Here is a 16423-nt window from a genome sequence, read left to right on the forward strand (position 1 = left end):
GAACGTGATAATGCACACCTCAGACTTGAGTGCTGTGACTAGTTCTTACATACTGGAAATAAGCTAATGGGTTCCTGTCTGAATGACAGTCAGCTAAACTTTGCTTCATACTAATTTATTTTATGTTTTGGAGTGAACAGCCTCTGTCCAGGCTGTTCCACTGTTCATTGCCCCTGCTGGGAAAGCTGTATTGCTTGATAGCCTTCAAACATCTTGTCTTCTTCAGCTTCCTCTCCTGTCTTGGGGCTGCTCCTCCTGTCCCATGCAAACAGATTTTCTTATCAGTTCTGTCTTCTCCCTTCATTGCCCCGGTCACCTCACTGCCACCTGCCATCCTTGTCCATGTAGCTATCCAGTCTACTCTTAAAACAAGCTATCGTCCCTGCACTAACTATGTGATTGCTGAGTCTATTCCATTCCCCACCACCCTATTACTAAACCAATGGTTGCCTATATCTCTCCTAAATCTATACTTTTCTAATTTAAATCCATTACTGCGTGAACCTATCCTTCCTCCAAACATAGAGAGAGAGCAGAGAGAGAGAGAGAAGAAGAAGAAGCGGTGTTTTTAGGGAAGCTGCCTTGCCATTGGCTGCCAGTTCTGCCAAAACAAAAACTTCGCCGCGCCATCCCGAGGAGTCGATGACGTCATCGCCACGCCACCCTATCGGCGCTTTCACTGCTTTAAGGCAGTCACAATGGCCGTTTTCAAACCAACATTGGGGGTGGGCAACGCCCGTACGTCAAACCGGGAGCAAGTTCACAGTTATCCAGTAGCTTTTCTTGCCGGCGTTGGCGCCACCTAGGGCAACCGGCAACTCCAACTTTTCCTGGTGTGCGTCACACACGGCCAAGGTCGGTTGCCCGTATCCACATCCACAACATAAACAAAGCACTTGCCCTGTATCAACATGGCGTCGTCTGCTAAAGTAAGGGCTTGTGCTGCCATTACCCAAGTTATGGACTTGTTGCTGCAGTTAAATGGAAGGAAGAAACAGTTGTGGGTGTGGCATGCCTGTGGTTCCTCCATGCCAGTTCTTATTGTCACCACTGCGCATGCGCGGCCAACCCACCCATCTTGACTCAACCACATAGACACATGGATCGAATAACAACAAACACACACACACACACACACACACACAAATGAAATGAAATGAAGAAGAAAGGAAGAAATGGAATGAATTACTGGCAGAGACAAAAGTAAAAAATAACGCAAGATCTGAGGAAGAAAAAGAAGCATTTTTTTGGAGAATTTCGGGGGATTGAATCAAGAAATGGTTCATAAGGGAGAAGAGAAAGGGGAGCGAAAACTAGATAAGAAAGATACAGAGAGGGGAATAAGAATAATGTACACAAATGTAGATGGGTTGATCTCTAGTAAAATGGAGCTGCAAGATTATCTAAAAGAGAAGGATCCCATGATAGTTTGCCTAACTGAAACTAAACTAAAAGAAAACATCCAAATTGAGTTAGATGGAAGATACAATGTGTGGAGGAAGGATAGAATGGGCAAAGGCGGAGGAGGAGTGGTGATAATGATAAAGAAAGAGTTATTAGTAAAATCAATAGAATATGGAGAAGGAAAAGCAGAGATAGTGAATGTAAGCTTGGAAAACAAGAACAGAGAAAGGATGACGATTGCAGTAACATATGTACCACCAAAAACTACATCATGGAGTAAAGAAGATTATGAAAACATGATTGATGACACCATACAGAGTTTGAGGAGATTACTTAAGGCAAACAAAGGAGTAATACTAGTTGGCGATTTCAATTGTAAAGAGGTTGACTGGGAGAGGTTTGAGAGCAATGGTAGTGATGTGGCATGGGGGAATAGATTCTTGAATTTAATGATGGAAAATTTGATGATACAAAGGGTGAAGGAAAGCACTAGATATAGAAGAGACGATGAACCGGCAAGACTGGATTTGGTGTTGACAAGAGAAATTCACGTGAAGGATGAATTGAGGTATGATTGCCCCCTGGGAAAAAGTGATCACGTGCTCATAGAGATGGAAATGGAGGAGGAAGGGAACAAGATGAGACTTATAGAAGCAATAGATTAAACTATAGGAAAGCAGGGGTGGAAAACCTCAAGAAGTTTTTGGGTGAAATGGATTGGAAAGAGTTAATGAGTACAAGCGAAGTTCAAGGAAAATATGATATTTTCATGAGGGCGTACAACACAGGTGTTATGAAGTTCGTACCAAAATACAGACCGAGGGAGAGGGCTAAAAAGGACTGGTTTAATGCAAGATGTGCAAAGGCAAAAGAAAAGAGAGACAAAGCGTGGTCAAGATTAAAAAGAAACAAAAATCAAAGAAACAGAGAAGACTTTAAGGCAGCGAGAAATGAGTACGTGAAAGTGAGAAAGGAAGAAGAGAAACGATACGAAAAGGATATTGTGGAAAAGTGTAAAGAACAACCTAAACTATTTTATAGATTTATAAATGGAAAAATTAAATCAAGAGAAACAATTGAAAGACTGACTGAAGAGAATATAGAGATAGAGGATCCCAAAGGCATGGTGGAATTATTTAACAAAAAATTCCAGCAAGTGTTTACCAAAGAATCATTATTTAATGAACCACAAGAAAACAACTTAGATGTATATATGGAAGAGGTCAAAATAGATAAAGAGAAGGTAAAAAAAACTATTGGGGGAATTGGACGAAGGGAAGGCCGTGGGACCGGATGGAGTTTCAGATTTTATACTTAAAGATTGCAGAAATGAGCTAGTTGGCCCAGTATATGACATCATTAGGTGCTCAATTAAAACTGGCACAGTGCCTAGGGAGTGGAAGAGGGCAGAAGTGGTACCTATATACAAAAGTGGAAAAAAGGAAGAACCCCTAAATTACAGACCGGTGTCTCTGACCAGTGTAGTATGTAAAATATGTGAGAAATTAATAAAAGAACAATGCATGAGATTTCTAGAAGAACATAATCTAATCACAAACAGTCAATATGGGTTTAGGAGAGGCCGCTCATGTGTGACAAACTTGCTGAGCTTTTACTCAAGAGTGACGGACAAATTACAGGAAAGAGACGGATGGGTGGATTGCATTTACCTAGACTTAATGAAGACATTTGACAAAGTTCCACATTCAAGACTGCTGTGGAAACTAGAAAATAAAGGAGGATTGAGAGGGAAAATGAAGTGCTGGATGGAAAGCTACTTAAGAGGAAGAGAGATGAGAACCGTGGTTAAGGACACTAGATCGGAATGGAGAGCGGTGGAAAGTGGAGTGCCCCAGGGGTCGGTTTTAGCACCAGTACTCTTCCTAGTCTATATTAATGATATGCCAGAGGGAATAAACAGCTACATGAGCCTGTTTGCAGATGATGCTAAACTGCAAAGACATATAAGAAACAGTGAAGACTGCAAGGAGCTGCAAGAAGACCTAAACAAGATTTGGAAATGGAGTCAGAAATGGGAGATGAAATTCAACGTGAAGAAATGTCATGTTATGGAAATGGGTAAAAGTGTAGAAAGACCAAAATGGACATATAAAATGGGAGATGGTGAAATATTAAAGAAAGTAAATGAAGAGAGAGACCTGGGAGTAATAATGCAAGATTATATGCAACCAGAAAGTCATATAAATCGGATCTTCGGTGATACATATAACATGGTGAGAAATATAGGTATAGCATTCCACTACATGGACAAAGAAATGATGAAAAAATTAATTACTACTATGATCAGACCTAAACTAGAATACGCGGAAACAGTGTGGTCTCCACATATGAAGAAACACATAGTAAAACTAGAAAGAATACAGAGGATGGCAACAAAAATGGTTCCAGAACTGGAGGGACTGACATATGAAGAGAGACTAAAGGAAATGGACTTACCAACACTAGAACAAAGAAGAGAAAGAGGAGACCTAATACAAATATATAGGCTATTGAGTAAAATGGAAGAAGTAGATAACGAGAAATTGCTACTAAGAGAGGAACCTTCCAGCAGGAACACTAGAGGACATAGTAAAAAGTTGAGGAAGGAAAGATGCTCAAGAGACATAAAGAAATATAGCTTCCCACAAAGAAATATAGAGGTTTGGAACAGACTAAGTGAAGAAATAGTATCGGCGAAGAGTGTGCAGAGCTTCAAGGAAAAGTTGGATAATTATAGATACGGAGACGGGACCACACGAGCGTAAGCCCAGGCCCTGTAAAATTACAACTAGGTAAATACAACTAGGTAAATACACACACCAGACTCATTAGGAACCATTGCAGATGTTTCTGACAAACAGAAACGACTTCACCATTTCTTGAGTGTGTTAGAACGTATTTGGTGAGTGGCTCACATGAACCAAACCTAGCTCTTGGCAAGAAGAGAGCAGTCGTCTTTAACACTGCTCTCTTCTTGCCATTGGGTATGTTTGGTTTGTATGAACCACTCACCAAATAAGTTCTAACACACTTTAGGAAATGGCGAAGCCATTTTTGTTTGTGAGAAACATCTGCCATGGTTAATGATGAGTCTGGTGTGTGTGTGTGTGTGTGTGTGTATGTATGTATGTATGTGTCTTTGTTGTTACTCGATCCACGTGTTTATGTGGTCGGAGTCTAGATGGGTGGGTTGGCCGCTCACGCGTGATGGTGACAATGAGAACTGGCACGGAGGAACCACAGACACTTCACACCGACAACAGCTTCTTTCTGCCATTTAACTGCAGCAACAAGTCCATAACTTGGGTAATGGCAGCACAAACCACGGCAGCCCTTACTTTAGCAGACGACGCCATGTCGATACAGGGCAAGTGCTTTGTTTACATTGTGGATGTGGATACGGGCAACCGACCTTGGCCGTGTGTGACGCACACCAGGAAAAGTTGGATTTGCCGGTTGCCCAAGCTGCCGCCAACGCGGTGGGAAGAAAAAGGCCCAGTGTGACACTAGGTTATGGACAACCGACAACTCGCTCCCATATGGGCGCATGGGCGTTGCAGTAGCCACAATGGTTAGAGGAAAATGGCCAGTGTGACACTGCCCCAAGGCAGCGAGGCCGCTGATTGGATGAGCGCCAGCAATGACGTCATTGGACTCCCAGCAAATCACAAGCGTGTTTTCAGAGCTCAGCCAATCATAAGGCTTCATCTGTGGCTTTAAAACGACCCGTTCTCTCTTCCTGTTTTCTTCCTTTTTCCAAGGTATGTATTTTGAGATAACAAGGGAGTAAAGGAGGAAAAAAGTGAGCTCCGGGGGGCAGCATGAGCCAATTATAATGGTGCCACTATAAACAGTTGCCTGCGCCATGACGGGCTCGGGGCCGACCATCAGGCCCAGATGGATAGTCTACCGGCGCCATAGCCCACATAAAAAAAAAAAAAAAAAAAAAAAACATGGGTCGGAGCAGATGAGCGCTTTTTCAGTGTTTTCAATACCACGAGTTTCGCGATCCTCGAGTTTAGCGCTATACCTTCAGAACGAAGCAAGCGCGAAACTCGAGAGGGTACTGCAGACTGGATAGCTACATGGACGAGGATGACAGGTGGCAGTGAGGTGTGGGTGCAGTAAGGAGACGGTACTGGAGCGTACGCCCGTACCGAAGGTAAACGAGGATCAAGCCTCTGCCTGTAACCCCTGAAACTACACCTCACCCATCGTGAGTAGTGGAGGGGATTCTGGAGCTGCCCCGTGTAGGCCACCCGGCCTCTTGCAGTTACCCTATGTTCTTATGTTCTTATGTTCTGCATGTTAGCTCCCTTCTTTCCTTAACCCTTTCCATCCGTGAGGCAGACGTTGGTGTCACAGTATGGAAAGGGTCAAGAGGAAATGGAAGAGGATTAATCCTCTTCTAAACCTCTCAATCCTCCTCTAAATTCCTTTTAATCCTCTTCCATCTCCTCTTAAGAGGTTTAGAAGAGGAATAAGAGGTTTAGAAGAGGACTAAACCTTTCCATACGGTGACGCTGTCGGACGCCCATCGGGCGCCGATGTCGGCATCATCAGAGTGAAGGGGTTAAGGATGGCAGCCACAGCCTTGCCAGTCTTTCTTTGTGCTTTATGCCTCGTATACTGAGGCCTTCTTGGTTGCTTTTTATTTTTACATCAATGGAAACAGCTAAAGGCATAACAAACAAAAGCTTGCTCATCACTGCTCCAGTTAAAGAGTCAGGAGTGAGAGAATGACTGAGAATGCTACTCTTTGTATCCTGTCAATCTTTTATATGTTTCTGTTTTATGTGTTGCTGCTGTGTATTCTAACCCAGGGTGCATCAATGCCTCTATCAATTTCTTCATAATCTTCACAATCTTGTTAATGTGTTTTTGAGGTGAGTTATCCTGGACCAACACTCCCTGGCCCTTCTCCTCCTTTGATCTTGTAATATTTTAATTTCTCATTTGAATAGTTAAGTACTGTTACCCATTAATTTCATCCAGTGCAGTGATACGGTAGGTTAGGTCAGGCAGCTGCAGCCAAGCTATAGGAGCCTATTAGTAGTGGTCTGCTGGTGAGCACTCCCCCACCACAGTATTCAGTATGTTTATTTATTCATCTAATGTTTCTTGTTAAATTAATGTATTCAAATCTATACATACATGTAATTTTCTATTAACTATTTTTGTGTGTGTTTATGTATGTATAGTAAGTGAACCCTTTGCTTACCCTCCCAGCACTGCCGGCGCTTCCTGAACGCCTACAACAGCACGCTGGGGGACAGCCGCCAGGTGTTCACCGTGCCCTGCAACGCCATGCACATTGGCAAGCTCAAGCTGTGCAAGCCCAAGGTATGCCGCTGCTGCTATTACTACAAATGTTCATGATTTTTTTTTTCTTTTTTCTTTTTTTTTTTTACATATGGCGTATAGCACTGGTAGGCTAATCCATATGGGCCTGATGGTCGGCCCGAGCCCGTCATGGCGCAGGCAGTTGTTTATAGTGGCGCCATTATTATTGGTTCCTGCTGCCCCCCGGAGCTCATTCTTGATTTCACTTGCGCTGTACAGCTTCTTCTAGAGTCCGGGTTGATGGGTGGTCTTCAGGACTAATGTCTAATGCTTCTACAGCAGTGCAGCAATTTCAACATGAAACTATACTGGCCACATTATCAGCACTCAGCAGATCTTTTATGTCATGAGATTCATATTGGACACACAAAATTTCTTGGCCAAGGCTGTTGTTTACAAGCTACGCCAAGTCTCTTCTGTCTTGCGTACAATTCTCACTGGCTCAGGTGTGCATGTTAGGATGTATGGACAAGACAAATACTAGTGCTAAAGCCCTGGTCACACTTTGGTGAAGTTTGCCACAGTCTGTTACAAAGGTGTTTGTATGAACCCAGCATTTGGCACAGGGAGACATCCATCCTTGTCTTTATTGCCTTTGATGCCTTCCTTTGCTTTTTTTTTTTTTTTTTTTCACAAGGGCATAAAAAAAAAAAGGTAACAAATGTTAAAAAAAAGTCCGCTACTCACTGCTCCTGAAAAGAGTTAGAGGAGTGGCTGAAAGATAGGTCAATTTCGGGAGGAGAGGTGTCCTGACACCCTCCTCTTGAAAGAGTTCAAGTCGTAGGCAGGAGGAAATACAGATGAAGGAAGATTGTTCCAGAGTTTACCAGCTTGAGGGATGAAAGAGTGAAGATGCTGGTTAACTCTTGCGTAAGGGATTTGGACAGTATAGGGATGAGCTTGAGTAGAAAGTCGTGTGTGGCGAGGCCGTGGGAGTGGGGGAGGCATGCAGTTAGCAAGTTCAGAAAAGCAGTCAACATGAAAATATTGATAGAAGATAGAAAGAGAGGCAACATGGTGGTGAAATTTAAGAGGTAGAAGACTATCAGTATGAGGAGGAGAGCTGATGAGACAAAGAGCCTTAGACTCCACTCTGTCCAGAAGAGCTGTGTGAGTGGAGCCCCCCCACACGTGAGATGCATACTCCATACGAGGGCAGACAAGGCCCCTGTAAATGGATAGCAACTGTGCGGGGGAGAAGAACTGGTGGAGACGGTACAGAACGCCCAGCCTCGAGGAAGCTGATTTAGTAAGAGAAGAGATATGAAGTTTCCAGTTGAGATTTTGAGTTAAAGATAGACTGAGGATGTTTAGTGTTGAAGGTGATAGTTGAGTGTTATCAAAGAATAGGGGATAGTTGTTTGGAAGATTGTGTTGAGTGGATAGGTGGAGAAACTGTGTTTTTGAGGCATTGAAGGACACCAAGTTCATCTTGCCCCAATCGGAAATAACAGTAAGGTCTGAGGCTAAGCCTTCTGCTGCTTCCAGCCTGGAATCATTTATTTCCTGTTGGGTGGGTCTTCTATTAAAAGAAGTTGAATAATGCAGAATGGAGTCATCGGCGTAGGAATGGATAGGACGGTTCGTTTTGGAAAGAAGATCATCAATGAACAACAGAAAGAGAGTGAGAGATAGAACAGAACCCTGCAGAACACCACTGTTAATAGGTTTAGGGGAAGAACAGAAACTGGAGATAAAGGTCAAGAGAGCAGGATACAAACCGTAGGAGGGTAGTTTGGAAAGCAAATATTTGTGCCAGACCCTATCAAAGGCTTTTGATATGTCCAGCGCAATAGCAAAGGTTTCACCAAAACGGCTAAGAATGCTGTAAAAATTAAAAAAAAGTTTTCACATTTTTGATATATATATTTTTTTCATTATCTACTGATCATCCTCTCCTTCCCTGTGGCCCACAGAATGTGAGTTACCCGAGGTTTTGGATTGACTTCAACCTGGGCACCTCCTCCATCCTGATCCTGTGCCAGGTGGAGAGCACGGCCCAGCCCTCCGACCCGGTAAGTCAGCCAGGGAGTTACTAGGTGACTAGATCTCCCACTCTTGATGATCATATACTCTCTCTCCCAGTTGTTCATCCTTCTCATGTCTTCCTCCACACACTGTCTCTTGTAGGAATGTACCGATGTATCGGTATCAGTGGTATCGGCATACTTTAAGAGTATCTGTATAGGTATCGGCTGATTTTCTGCCGATACTACCGATACTTGAAGGAGTTTTGTACGTTGCAAATAATTTTGTTCAACAGAAATTGGATTTTCTAAATTGTTGCAAAAATATTAGAAAAGTGTAATTATCTAGTATCATGATACTACAGAGTTTGGAATTTCCCGCGATTTAATTTTCATCACTTTAAATGATAAGATTCATATTACTTTGAATACAAGTATATAATACTTAGTATACTCTATAGCCTTTGGTACCGCAGACGCATACAACACAGGTTTAGCAGCTTCGGTGCGGGATTGGCGGAGCCCCTCCACTCGCCTCATTTGCCTGCCTCAGTCAGTCAGACGGTCGCCCCGCAATGGGGCACGCTGCCAGGGTCTGGGGATTTCTTCACAGTCCTCTGCCTAAATGTACGGCAATTAAGGTAAAGCTAACCTAGCTGAGTCGACTAGACCTCACGAGGCGCCTCCTCCCTTGCCCCTTGTTGAAACTCATGTGAGTGGGTGTTAACACTTGGGTTAACCAAGCACTGCTGCCTCGCCACGCCGTATGGGGTTAATATGCACTTCCGTGGTGCAGTGGTCAGCATGTCTGGCTACGAATCTGTGGGCCTGGGTCATAACTATAGAAGTTACAGTATTTGCCTCTCGCAAACATCCATACTCCATGTATAATTAAATAAGTAGTAGTACTACTTTATATTACTATTTTTCATTTGATTTTTTTCCCCATGTCTTTAAGGGACCTAAGTTTATTAATAACAAACTTAATATAAAAAAATTCATGACTATGGACACCTTTTTTCTGGTCAGCACTGATTACTTTTTTTTTCCCTTCTATGGTGGAACAAGGAGTAGTGGGTCTTTTTTTTTTTTAACATTTGATATTGCCCTTTAGCTGCTGGAATTGATGTATAAAAAATTAGTGCACATGTATCGGTATTGGTATCGGTCAAAATTTTGGTATCGGTACATCCCTAGTCTCCATGTTTTCTTTGGTCGCCCAGCTAGTCTCCTCCCTTCTGCCTCTACCTCTAGCTCCTCCGTGTATATGGCCCTCCTCCTCCCTCCTCCTGTTGACCTGGCCACACCATCTCAACACATCCTCCACACCACACATTCTCATCACCTCCTCGTTCAACGCCTTACCTTCTGTTCTCCCTGTTCATACAGTTCCCTCATTAAAAACTTAACACTCCTTCCCGCCTCTCTCCTTCATGAATTTCACAATCCTATCATTATTGTTATTATTATTATTATTATTATTATTGTTATGAAAGATGAATCAGATGGAGAGGAAGAAGTGTGAATACTATAAATATCTTAGAATATACAAGTAAACAAACTGAAAAATCAAATAAAAAGTATACAGATAAAGATGGGCGTGATATATATTTGTCAGCTTATAAAAGGCACTATTAAAAATGCACTAGTTCATCTTCACAGTGGTCTCCCTTCCACCCTCCCTTCTCATTTGAATCCCACACACCTTCATTGCCAAATCACCATTCAGTATTCCTCTAACATTTGCCTGCCACATCGGTAAACATTGCATCCACTTCTGTGATCTTCTGTATTACCTCGTCCTCTTCCTCCTCCTCTCTCGTTGGTTTTGCTCATTTTATCTTTCTCAGCATCTCAGGTGTTTGGATTCTGGTGAACAGGTGGCTTATAGTGTCTGCACTCCTCCCTCGCTACCTGATTTGTCTTATGCTACTACAACTATTACTACTTCTACTACAATTACTACTTCTACTACTACTACTATTACTACTACTACTACTGCTACTACTCATTCCAGCATTGCATTGTACACATCTTGCTCTTGTAACAATGACAGTTTTATGGTCCATATTCCTAAACGTATCGGCGCCTTAGTTCACCACCTGTTTGAAAAGCCTCTCACAGAAGTTGCTGGGCTTTTCATGGACTGTTTTGTGATCCCAGTGATAAAAGTTTTTCCCAACTTCTGCACCTTGAATGGCAAAGTCACCACCCATGAAAACCAGGTTAATCCTCTCAGTGGCCTTCGGAAATTGTCGTGATGGGAGTCTGGCATAGCTGGGCACGATAACAGAAAACCTTATTCCCGATAACCGATAACTGTTAATGGAAAACCTTATCGGTGATAACCGATATTCGTTAACTGGAGACACAAATATAGGCGATAACCGATAACCGATACCCGATATAAATCCACAATTCCAGTACTAGCTAACGATAAATCCGATAGGTGAAAACGATACTATATTGATATTTCAAATGAAAATCATAGATTAATTAAATTTTCATTATCTGTATTTTCGAAAACTTATAAAACCTGAAAACCGCACGTTGACACGTACCTTTGGAGGATAATACTAGAAACGCTTGAACTGGTGTTGTGTTATTTGGCGTCCCCACCATCAAAAGCTGGCGCTTTTGCTTACAAACACTGGTCTCTCGTGAACTGCGCATGCTCAGACTAGCAAGCGTAGACCTGTACGTACAGTCTCACAAAGCTTGCCAACCGCAATTAAGAGTTGCTGGAAGGCTGAATCAGACATACAGTACCACTACCACCATCCCCGCTGTTTCTAGAACGACATTCTGTACGAGTTGTATTTATATGTACAGAGTGTCGTTCTAGAAACAGCGAGGATGGTGGTACTATATGTCTGATTCAGCCTTCCAGCAACTACAGGTAACTCTCGATTTACGCGAGTTTCGTTTATGTGTTTTTGAAATAACGTGGGGTCCAAAATCCAAATAAATGTTTAATTTACACGTTTTTTTCACTTATACACGATATTTTATGGAGTGGCCACCAGATGTCTCACGCAACTGGACTCGCACGGCGCCACGGCCACACAGCTGAGCTCAGTTCTTCCCGCGCGCCACTTGAACAACAATACAATACCCACGCTGCCACACTGCTCAACAATAGGGGTGGGCAGGTACAGGTACCAGTACCAGTACTAACGGTACCAGCTATACGGTACGGTACTGGTACCAGACTGCTCGGTACCGGTACCAATACTAGCCAGTCGCTCATGGTGTCCCTCATTTCTTCCTCACACAAGTGAGGCTAAGACTGAGTGCCTGAGTGGATATCTCGGTGATATGGATATTCTCTCTCTCTCTCTCTCTCTCCACTGAATGAAGTGAATATTTATTTTTTGATAGAAACCTACCCTCTTGTTTGATTTACATTGTTTTTGATTTACACAACCTCTTCAAGGACACAATACTCGTGTAAATCGAGAGTCACCAGTACTCTTAATGTGTCAAAGAGCTTTGTGAGACTGTCTAGGGCTACGCTTACTGGTCTGAACATGTTCAGGTCACGAGAGACCAGTGTTTGTAAACAAAAGCGCCAGCTTTTGACGATGGGACACCAAATAACACAACACCGGGTGCCTTCAATACCATGGCATGCTCACAAACGAATATGGAATATGAAATTTGAGGCAGTGAATAATAATTTTTTCTGTTTGATATATTGATTTTTGAGTAACATAAAAAATAACCTAGTGTTTTAATGTTGATGATCTAAATATGAAATTTCTTTACCGAAGATATTTCATACCCCGAAGTTTTCTCATACAACACCGGGCGCCCGGGCCACGCATGCGCAGTAGGGAGGAGACAACGGTTTTTTTTTTCTGAGGCGGAAAAAAGTAGCAATTATCACTACTTTTGTTACAAAAGTAACGAAGATACCAATATATATTTAAATAAGTAGCGGATGGCCGATAACCCGATTCTGTTATCAGCGATAAAGTATTGCGATAACTTAGAGCGATAACGCCCAGCTATGGAGTCTGGGACGTTTAAGAAGACAGATACAGAGATACTACCTTCATCCAGCTTGTGGGGAAGTGGGTAGGGAAGAACAGGCCAGGTCGCCGATAAAACAACAACAACATGCTCCAACTCACCATCCTGGAAGGGAAGGTAGAGAAGGGCCGGGAGGCTATGGCGTTAGCTGTGTAGAGTGATGCTAGTGATAGTTTTAGCCGACTTCTGCACCACGAACGGAAAAATCACCACCCATGAAACAGGTTAATCTTCTCAGTGGCCTTGTGAAATAGTCGTGACGGGAGCCCGGGACATTTATAAACATGGCCCTATCTTGCAACCGGCGACAGTAATCATAACAACAGTTCTTACACTTCTAAAGACTTCTTCCTTCCTCCTCAACAGTGGGAGTGCCTGGCCATCGGGTGCGAGGAGGTGGCGGGGGTGAGCCTGACCCTGCGCATGCACTCCTACACCCTGGAGCTGGAGTACGATGACTTCAACAAGGTGGAGGACCTCTTCTCCTCGCCCCTCAACAGCGACAGCCACGCCCTGCTCTCCACGGTGGTGTTCTTTGAGTTTCCGCCGCAGCCACTCCTGGAAAGGCTCTGTGTCCACCTCTTCGGGGATAAACTGACTGTAAGTGTTTGTTGTTATGTGTGTGTGTGTGTGTGTGTGTGTGTGTGTGTGTTACAGCAAAGGAGGAAGCTCAAGGACAAAAAACAAAAACAGCAACAAAAAGGCCCACTTGACACTGCCCTGACAAAAGAAAGAAGAATGGGAGGCTCGAAGAGAGTAAGTTCGTGTGTATTTACCTAGTTTACCTAGTTGTAGTTTTACAGGGCCTGGGCATTATGCTCGTGTGGTCCCGTCTCCGTGTCTGCATTTATCCAACTTATCTTTAAAGCTTTGCACACTCCTCGCTGATACTATATCCTCACTCAGACTGTTCCAAACCTCTACATTTCTTTGCGGGAAGCTATACTTCTTTGTGTCTCTCAAGCATCTCCCCTTTCTCAATTTTTTACTGTGTCCTCTTGTATTTCTGCTTATGTTTCCTTCTGTTAGTAGTAGTTCTTCATTATCTACTTCATCTATTTTGTTTAATAATTTATAAATTTGGATTAGGTCTCCCCTTTCTCTTCTTTGTTCCAGTGTTGTTAAGTTCATTTCCTTTAATCTTTCCTCATATATTAATCCCTCCAACTCTGGGACCATTTTTGATGCCATCCTCTGTATTCTTTCTAGTTTCTTTATATGCTTCTTCTTATGGGGGGACCACACTACCTCTGCATATTCTAATTTTGGTCTAATCATGGTAGTGATTAGCCTTCTCATCATGTCCTTGTCCATGTAGTTAAATGCTACTCCAATATTTCTCACCAAGTTATATGTGTCTCTAAAGATCCGATTTATATGACTCTCTGGTTGATTATCATCCCTCATCACTACTCCCAGATCTCTCTCTTCATGCACTTTTTTTAATGTTTCACCATTTCCCATTTTGTATATCCAGATTGGTCTTGTTTCACTTTTACCCATTTCCATAACATGACATTTTTTCACGTTAAATTCCATCTCCCAATCCATACTGCATTTCCAAATTTTGTATAGGTCTTGCAATATTTCACAATCTTCTTTGTTTCTTATGTTTTTGTAATTTAGCGTCATCAGCAAATAGGTTTATGTAGCTATTAACTCCTTCAGCCATGTCATTTACGTATACCAGGAAGATTATCGGTGCTAATACTGAACCCTATGGTACTCCGCTTTCTACATTTCTCCATTCTGATTTTATGTCCTTGACCACAGTTCTCATCTCCCTTCCCATTAGGTAGCTTGCCATCCATTTTTTCATATTTCCTTTCAATCCTCCTTTAATTTCCAGTTTCCATAATAGTCTTAATGTATGTGGAACTTTGTCGAAGGCCTTTTTTAAATCTAGATAAATACAATCAACCCATCCATCCCTTTCCTGAGTTCTGTCTGTCACTCTTGAGTAAAAGCTGAGTAAGTTTGTAACACATGATCGGCCCTTTTGAAATCCATATTGTTTGCTGGTAATTAACTTATGCTCTTCTAGAAATTTAGTCCACTGCTTCTTTATTATTTTCTCACATATTTTGCACAAAACACTTGTCAGGGATATGGGTCTGTAGTTTGAAGGTTCATCTTTCCTTCCACTGTTATATATGGGGACCACTTCAGCCCTTCTCCACTCATTGGGCACCGTACCTGTTGCTACTGAGCATCTTATGATGTCGTATATTGGAACAATTAATTCATCTCTACATTTTTTAAAATATACCCAGAAACTCCATCCGGTCCTACTGTTTTTCCCTCTTCTAGTTCTCCCAGTAATTTATAGATCTCTTCTTTGTTTACCATAATCTCTTCCATATGAACTTCTATTTTATTCTCTTGTGGCTCATTAAAGATTGTTTCTTTGGTAAAGACTTGCTGGAATTTCCTGTTTAATAACTCAGCCATACCTTTAGGGTCATTGACTTCCACATTCCCGTCTCTCAGTCTTTCTGTTGTTTCTTTCGGTTTAGTCTTCCCATTTATAAATCTGTAAAACAACTTAGGCTGTTCTTTGCATTTTTCCACAATATCCTTCTCATATCCCTTTTCTTCTTCTTTCCTTATTTTCACATATTCATTTCTCGCCATTCTGGTCTTCTTTGTTTCTTTGATTCTTCCTTCTTTTTAGTCTTTTCCATGCTTTGTCCCTTTTTTCTTTTGCGTTTGCACATTTGGCATTAAACCAGTCCTTCCTGCCCTTAACTTTGGGTCTATATACGGGTACATATTTTTTGACACCGGTGTTATAGGCTTCCATAAAGATATCATACTTTTCTTGTACTTTATTTTTTCTCAGTAACTCATCCCATTCCACTTTCTCGTAAAACTTCCGAAGGTTTTCCATGTCTGTCTTAATATAGTTTAGCCTGTTTGATTTGTAAGATTCATCCTCTTTAGTAACCTACACTTCTGTATCAATCTCTATGGTTACATGATCACTCTTGCCCAGTGGACATCCATACCTTAGTTCATCCTTGATGTATATTCCTTTTGTTAGTACTAGGTCCAGTCTTGCCAGTTCATCGTCACTTCCATATCTTGTATGTTCATTCACTCTTTGTATCATAAGATTTTCCATCATCAATCTTAGGAATCTACCTCCCCATGCGTTATCTCCACTATTACTCTCGAATGTCTCCCAGTCAATCTCTTTACAATTGAAGTCACCAACTAGCATAACTTTTTTGTTTTCCTTAAGCATTTTGCTTAAACTCCGTATAGTGTCATTGATCATAGTGTCGTGCTCTTCCTTACACCATGAGTTTGTTCTAGGTGGTACATATGTGGTTATAATTGTCAACCTTTCCTTGTTTTTGGTTTCCACATTTACTTTCGCAATTTCAGCTTTACCTTCTCCCTGTTCTACCGCTTTCACTGCTAACTCCTTTTTTGTCATTATCATCACTCCACCTCCCCCTTTGCCCATTCTATCTTTCCTCCATATATCATAGTTTTTATTTATCTCTAATTTAATAGCTTCGTTCAGTTTGGTTTCCGTTAAGCATACGATCATTGGTTCTTTCTCCTTTATGAAATCTTGCAGTTCCAATTTACTAGTTATTAATCCATCTACATGTGTATACATCACTCTTAAACATTTACTCTTATCTATCTTTTCTAACTTTCGT

The 16423-nt window shown here is 41.9% G+C and overlaps 1 protein-coding gene across 1 annotated transcript in view; it reads left to right on the top strand.

The window, feature by feature from the left end:
- Positions 1-16423, top strand: part of LOC127005267 (uncharacterized) — a 67062-nt gene that overhangs the window by 36305 nt on the left and 14334 nt on the right. The window contains exons 6-8 of the mRNA XM_050874060.1: positions 6634-6747; positions 8664-8762; positions 13116-13349. Of these exons, the coding sequence (XP_050730017.1) occupies positions 6634-6747; positions 8664-8762; positions 13116-13349 (447 nt within the window). The remainder of the gene's footprint in view (positions 1-6633; positions 6748-8663; positions 8763-13115; positions 13350-16423) is intronic.

Source organism: Eriocheir sinensis, chromosome 29 (assembly GCF_024679095.1).
Source record: "Eriocheir sinensis breed Jianghai 21 chromosome 29, ASM2467909v1, whole genome shotgun sequence".
Classification (NCBI taxonomy): Eukaryota; Metazoa; Arthropoda; class Malacostraca; order Decapoda; family Varunidae; genus Eriocheir; species Eriocheir sinensis.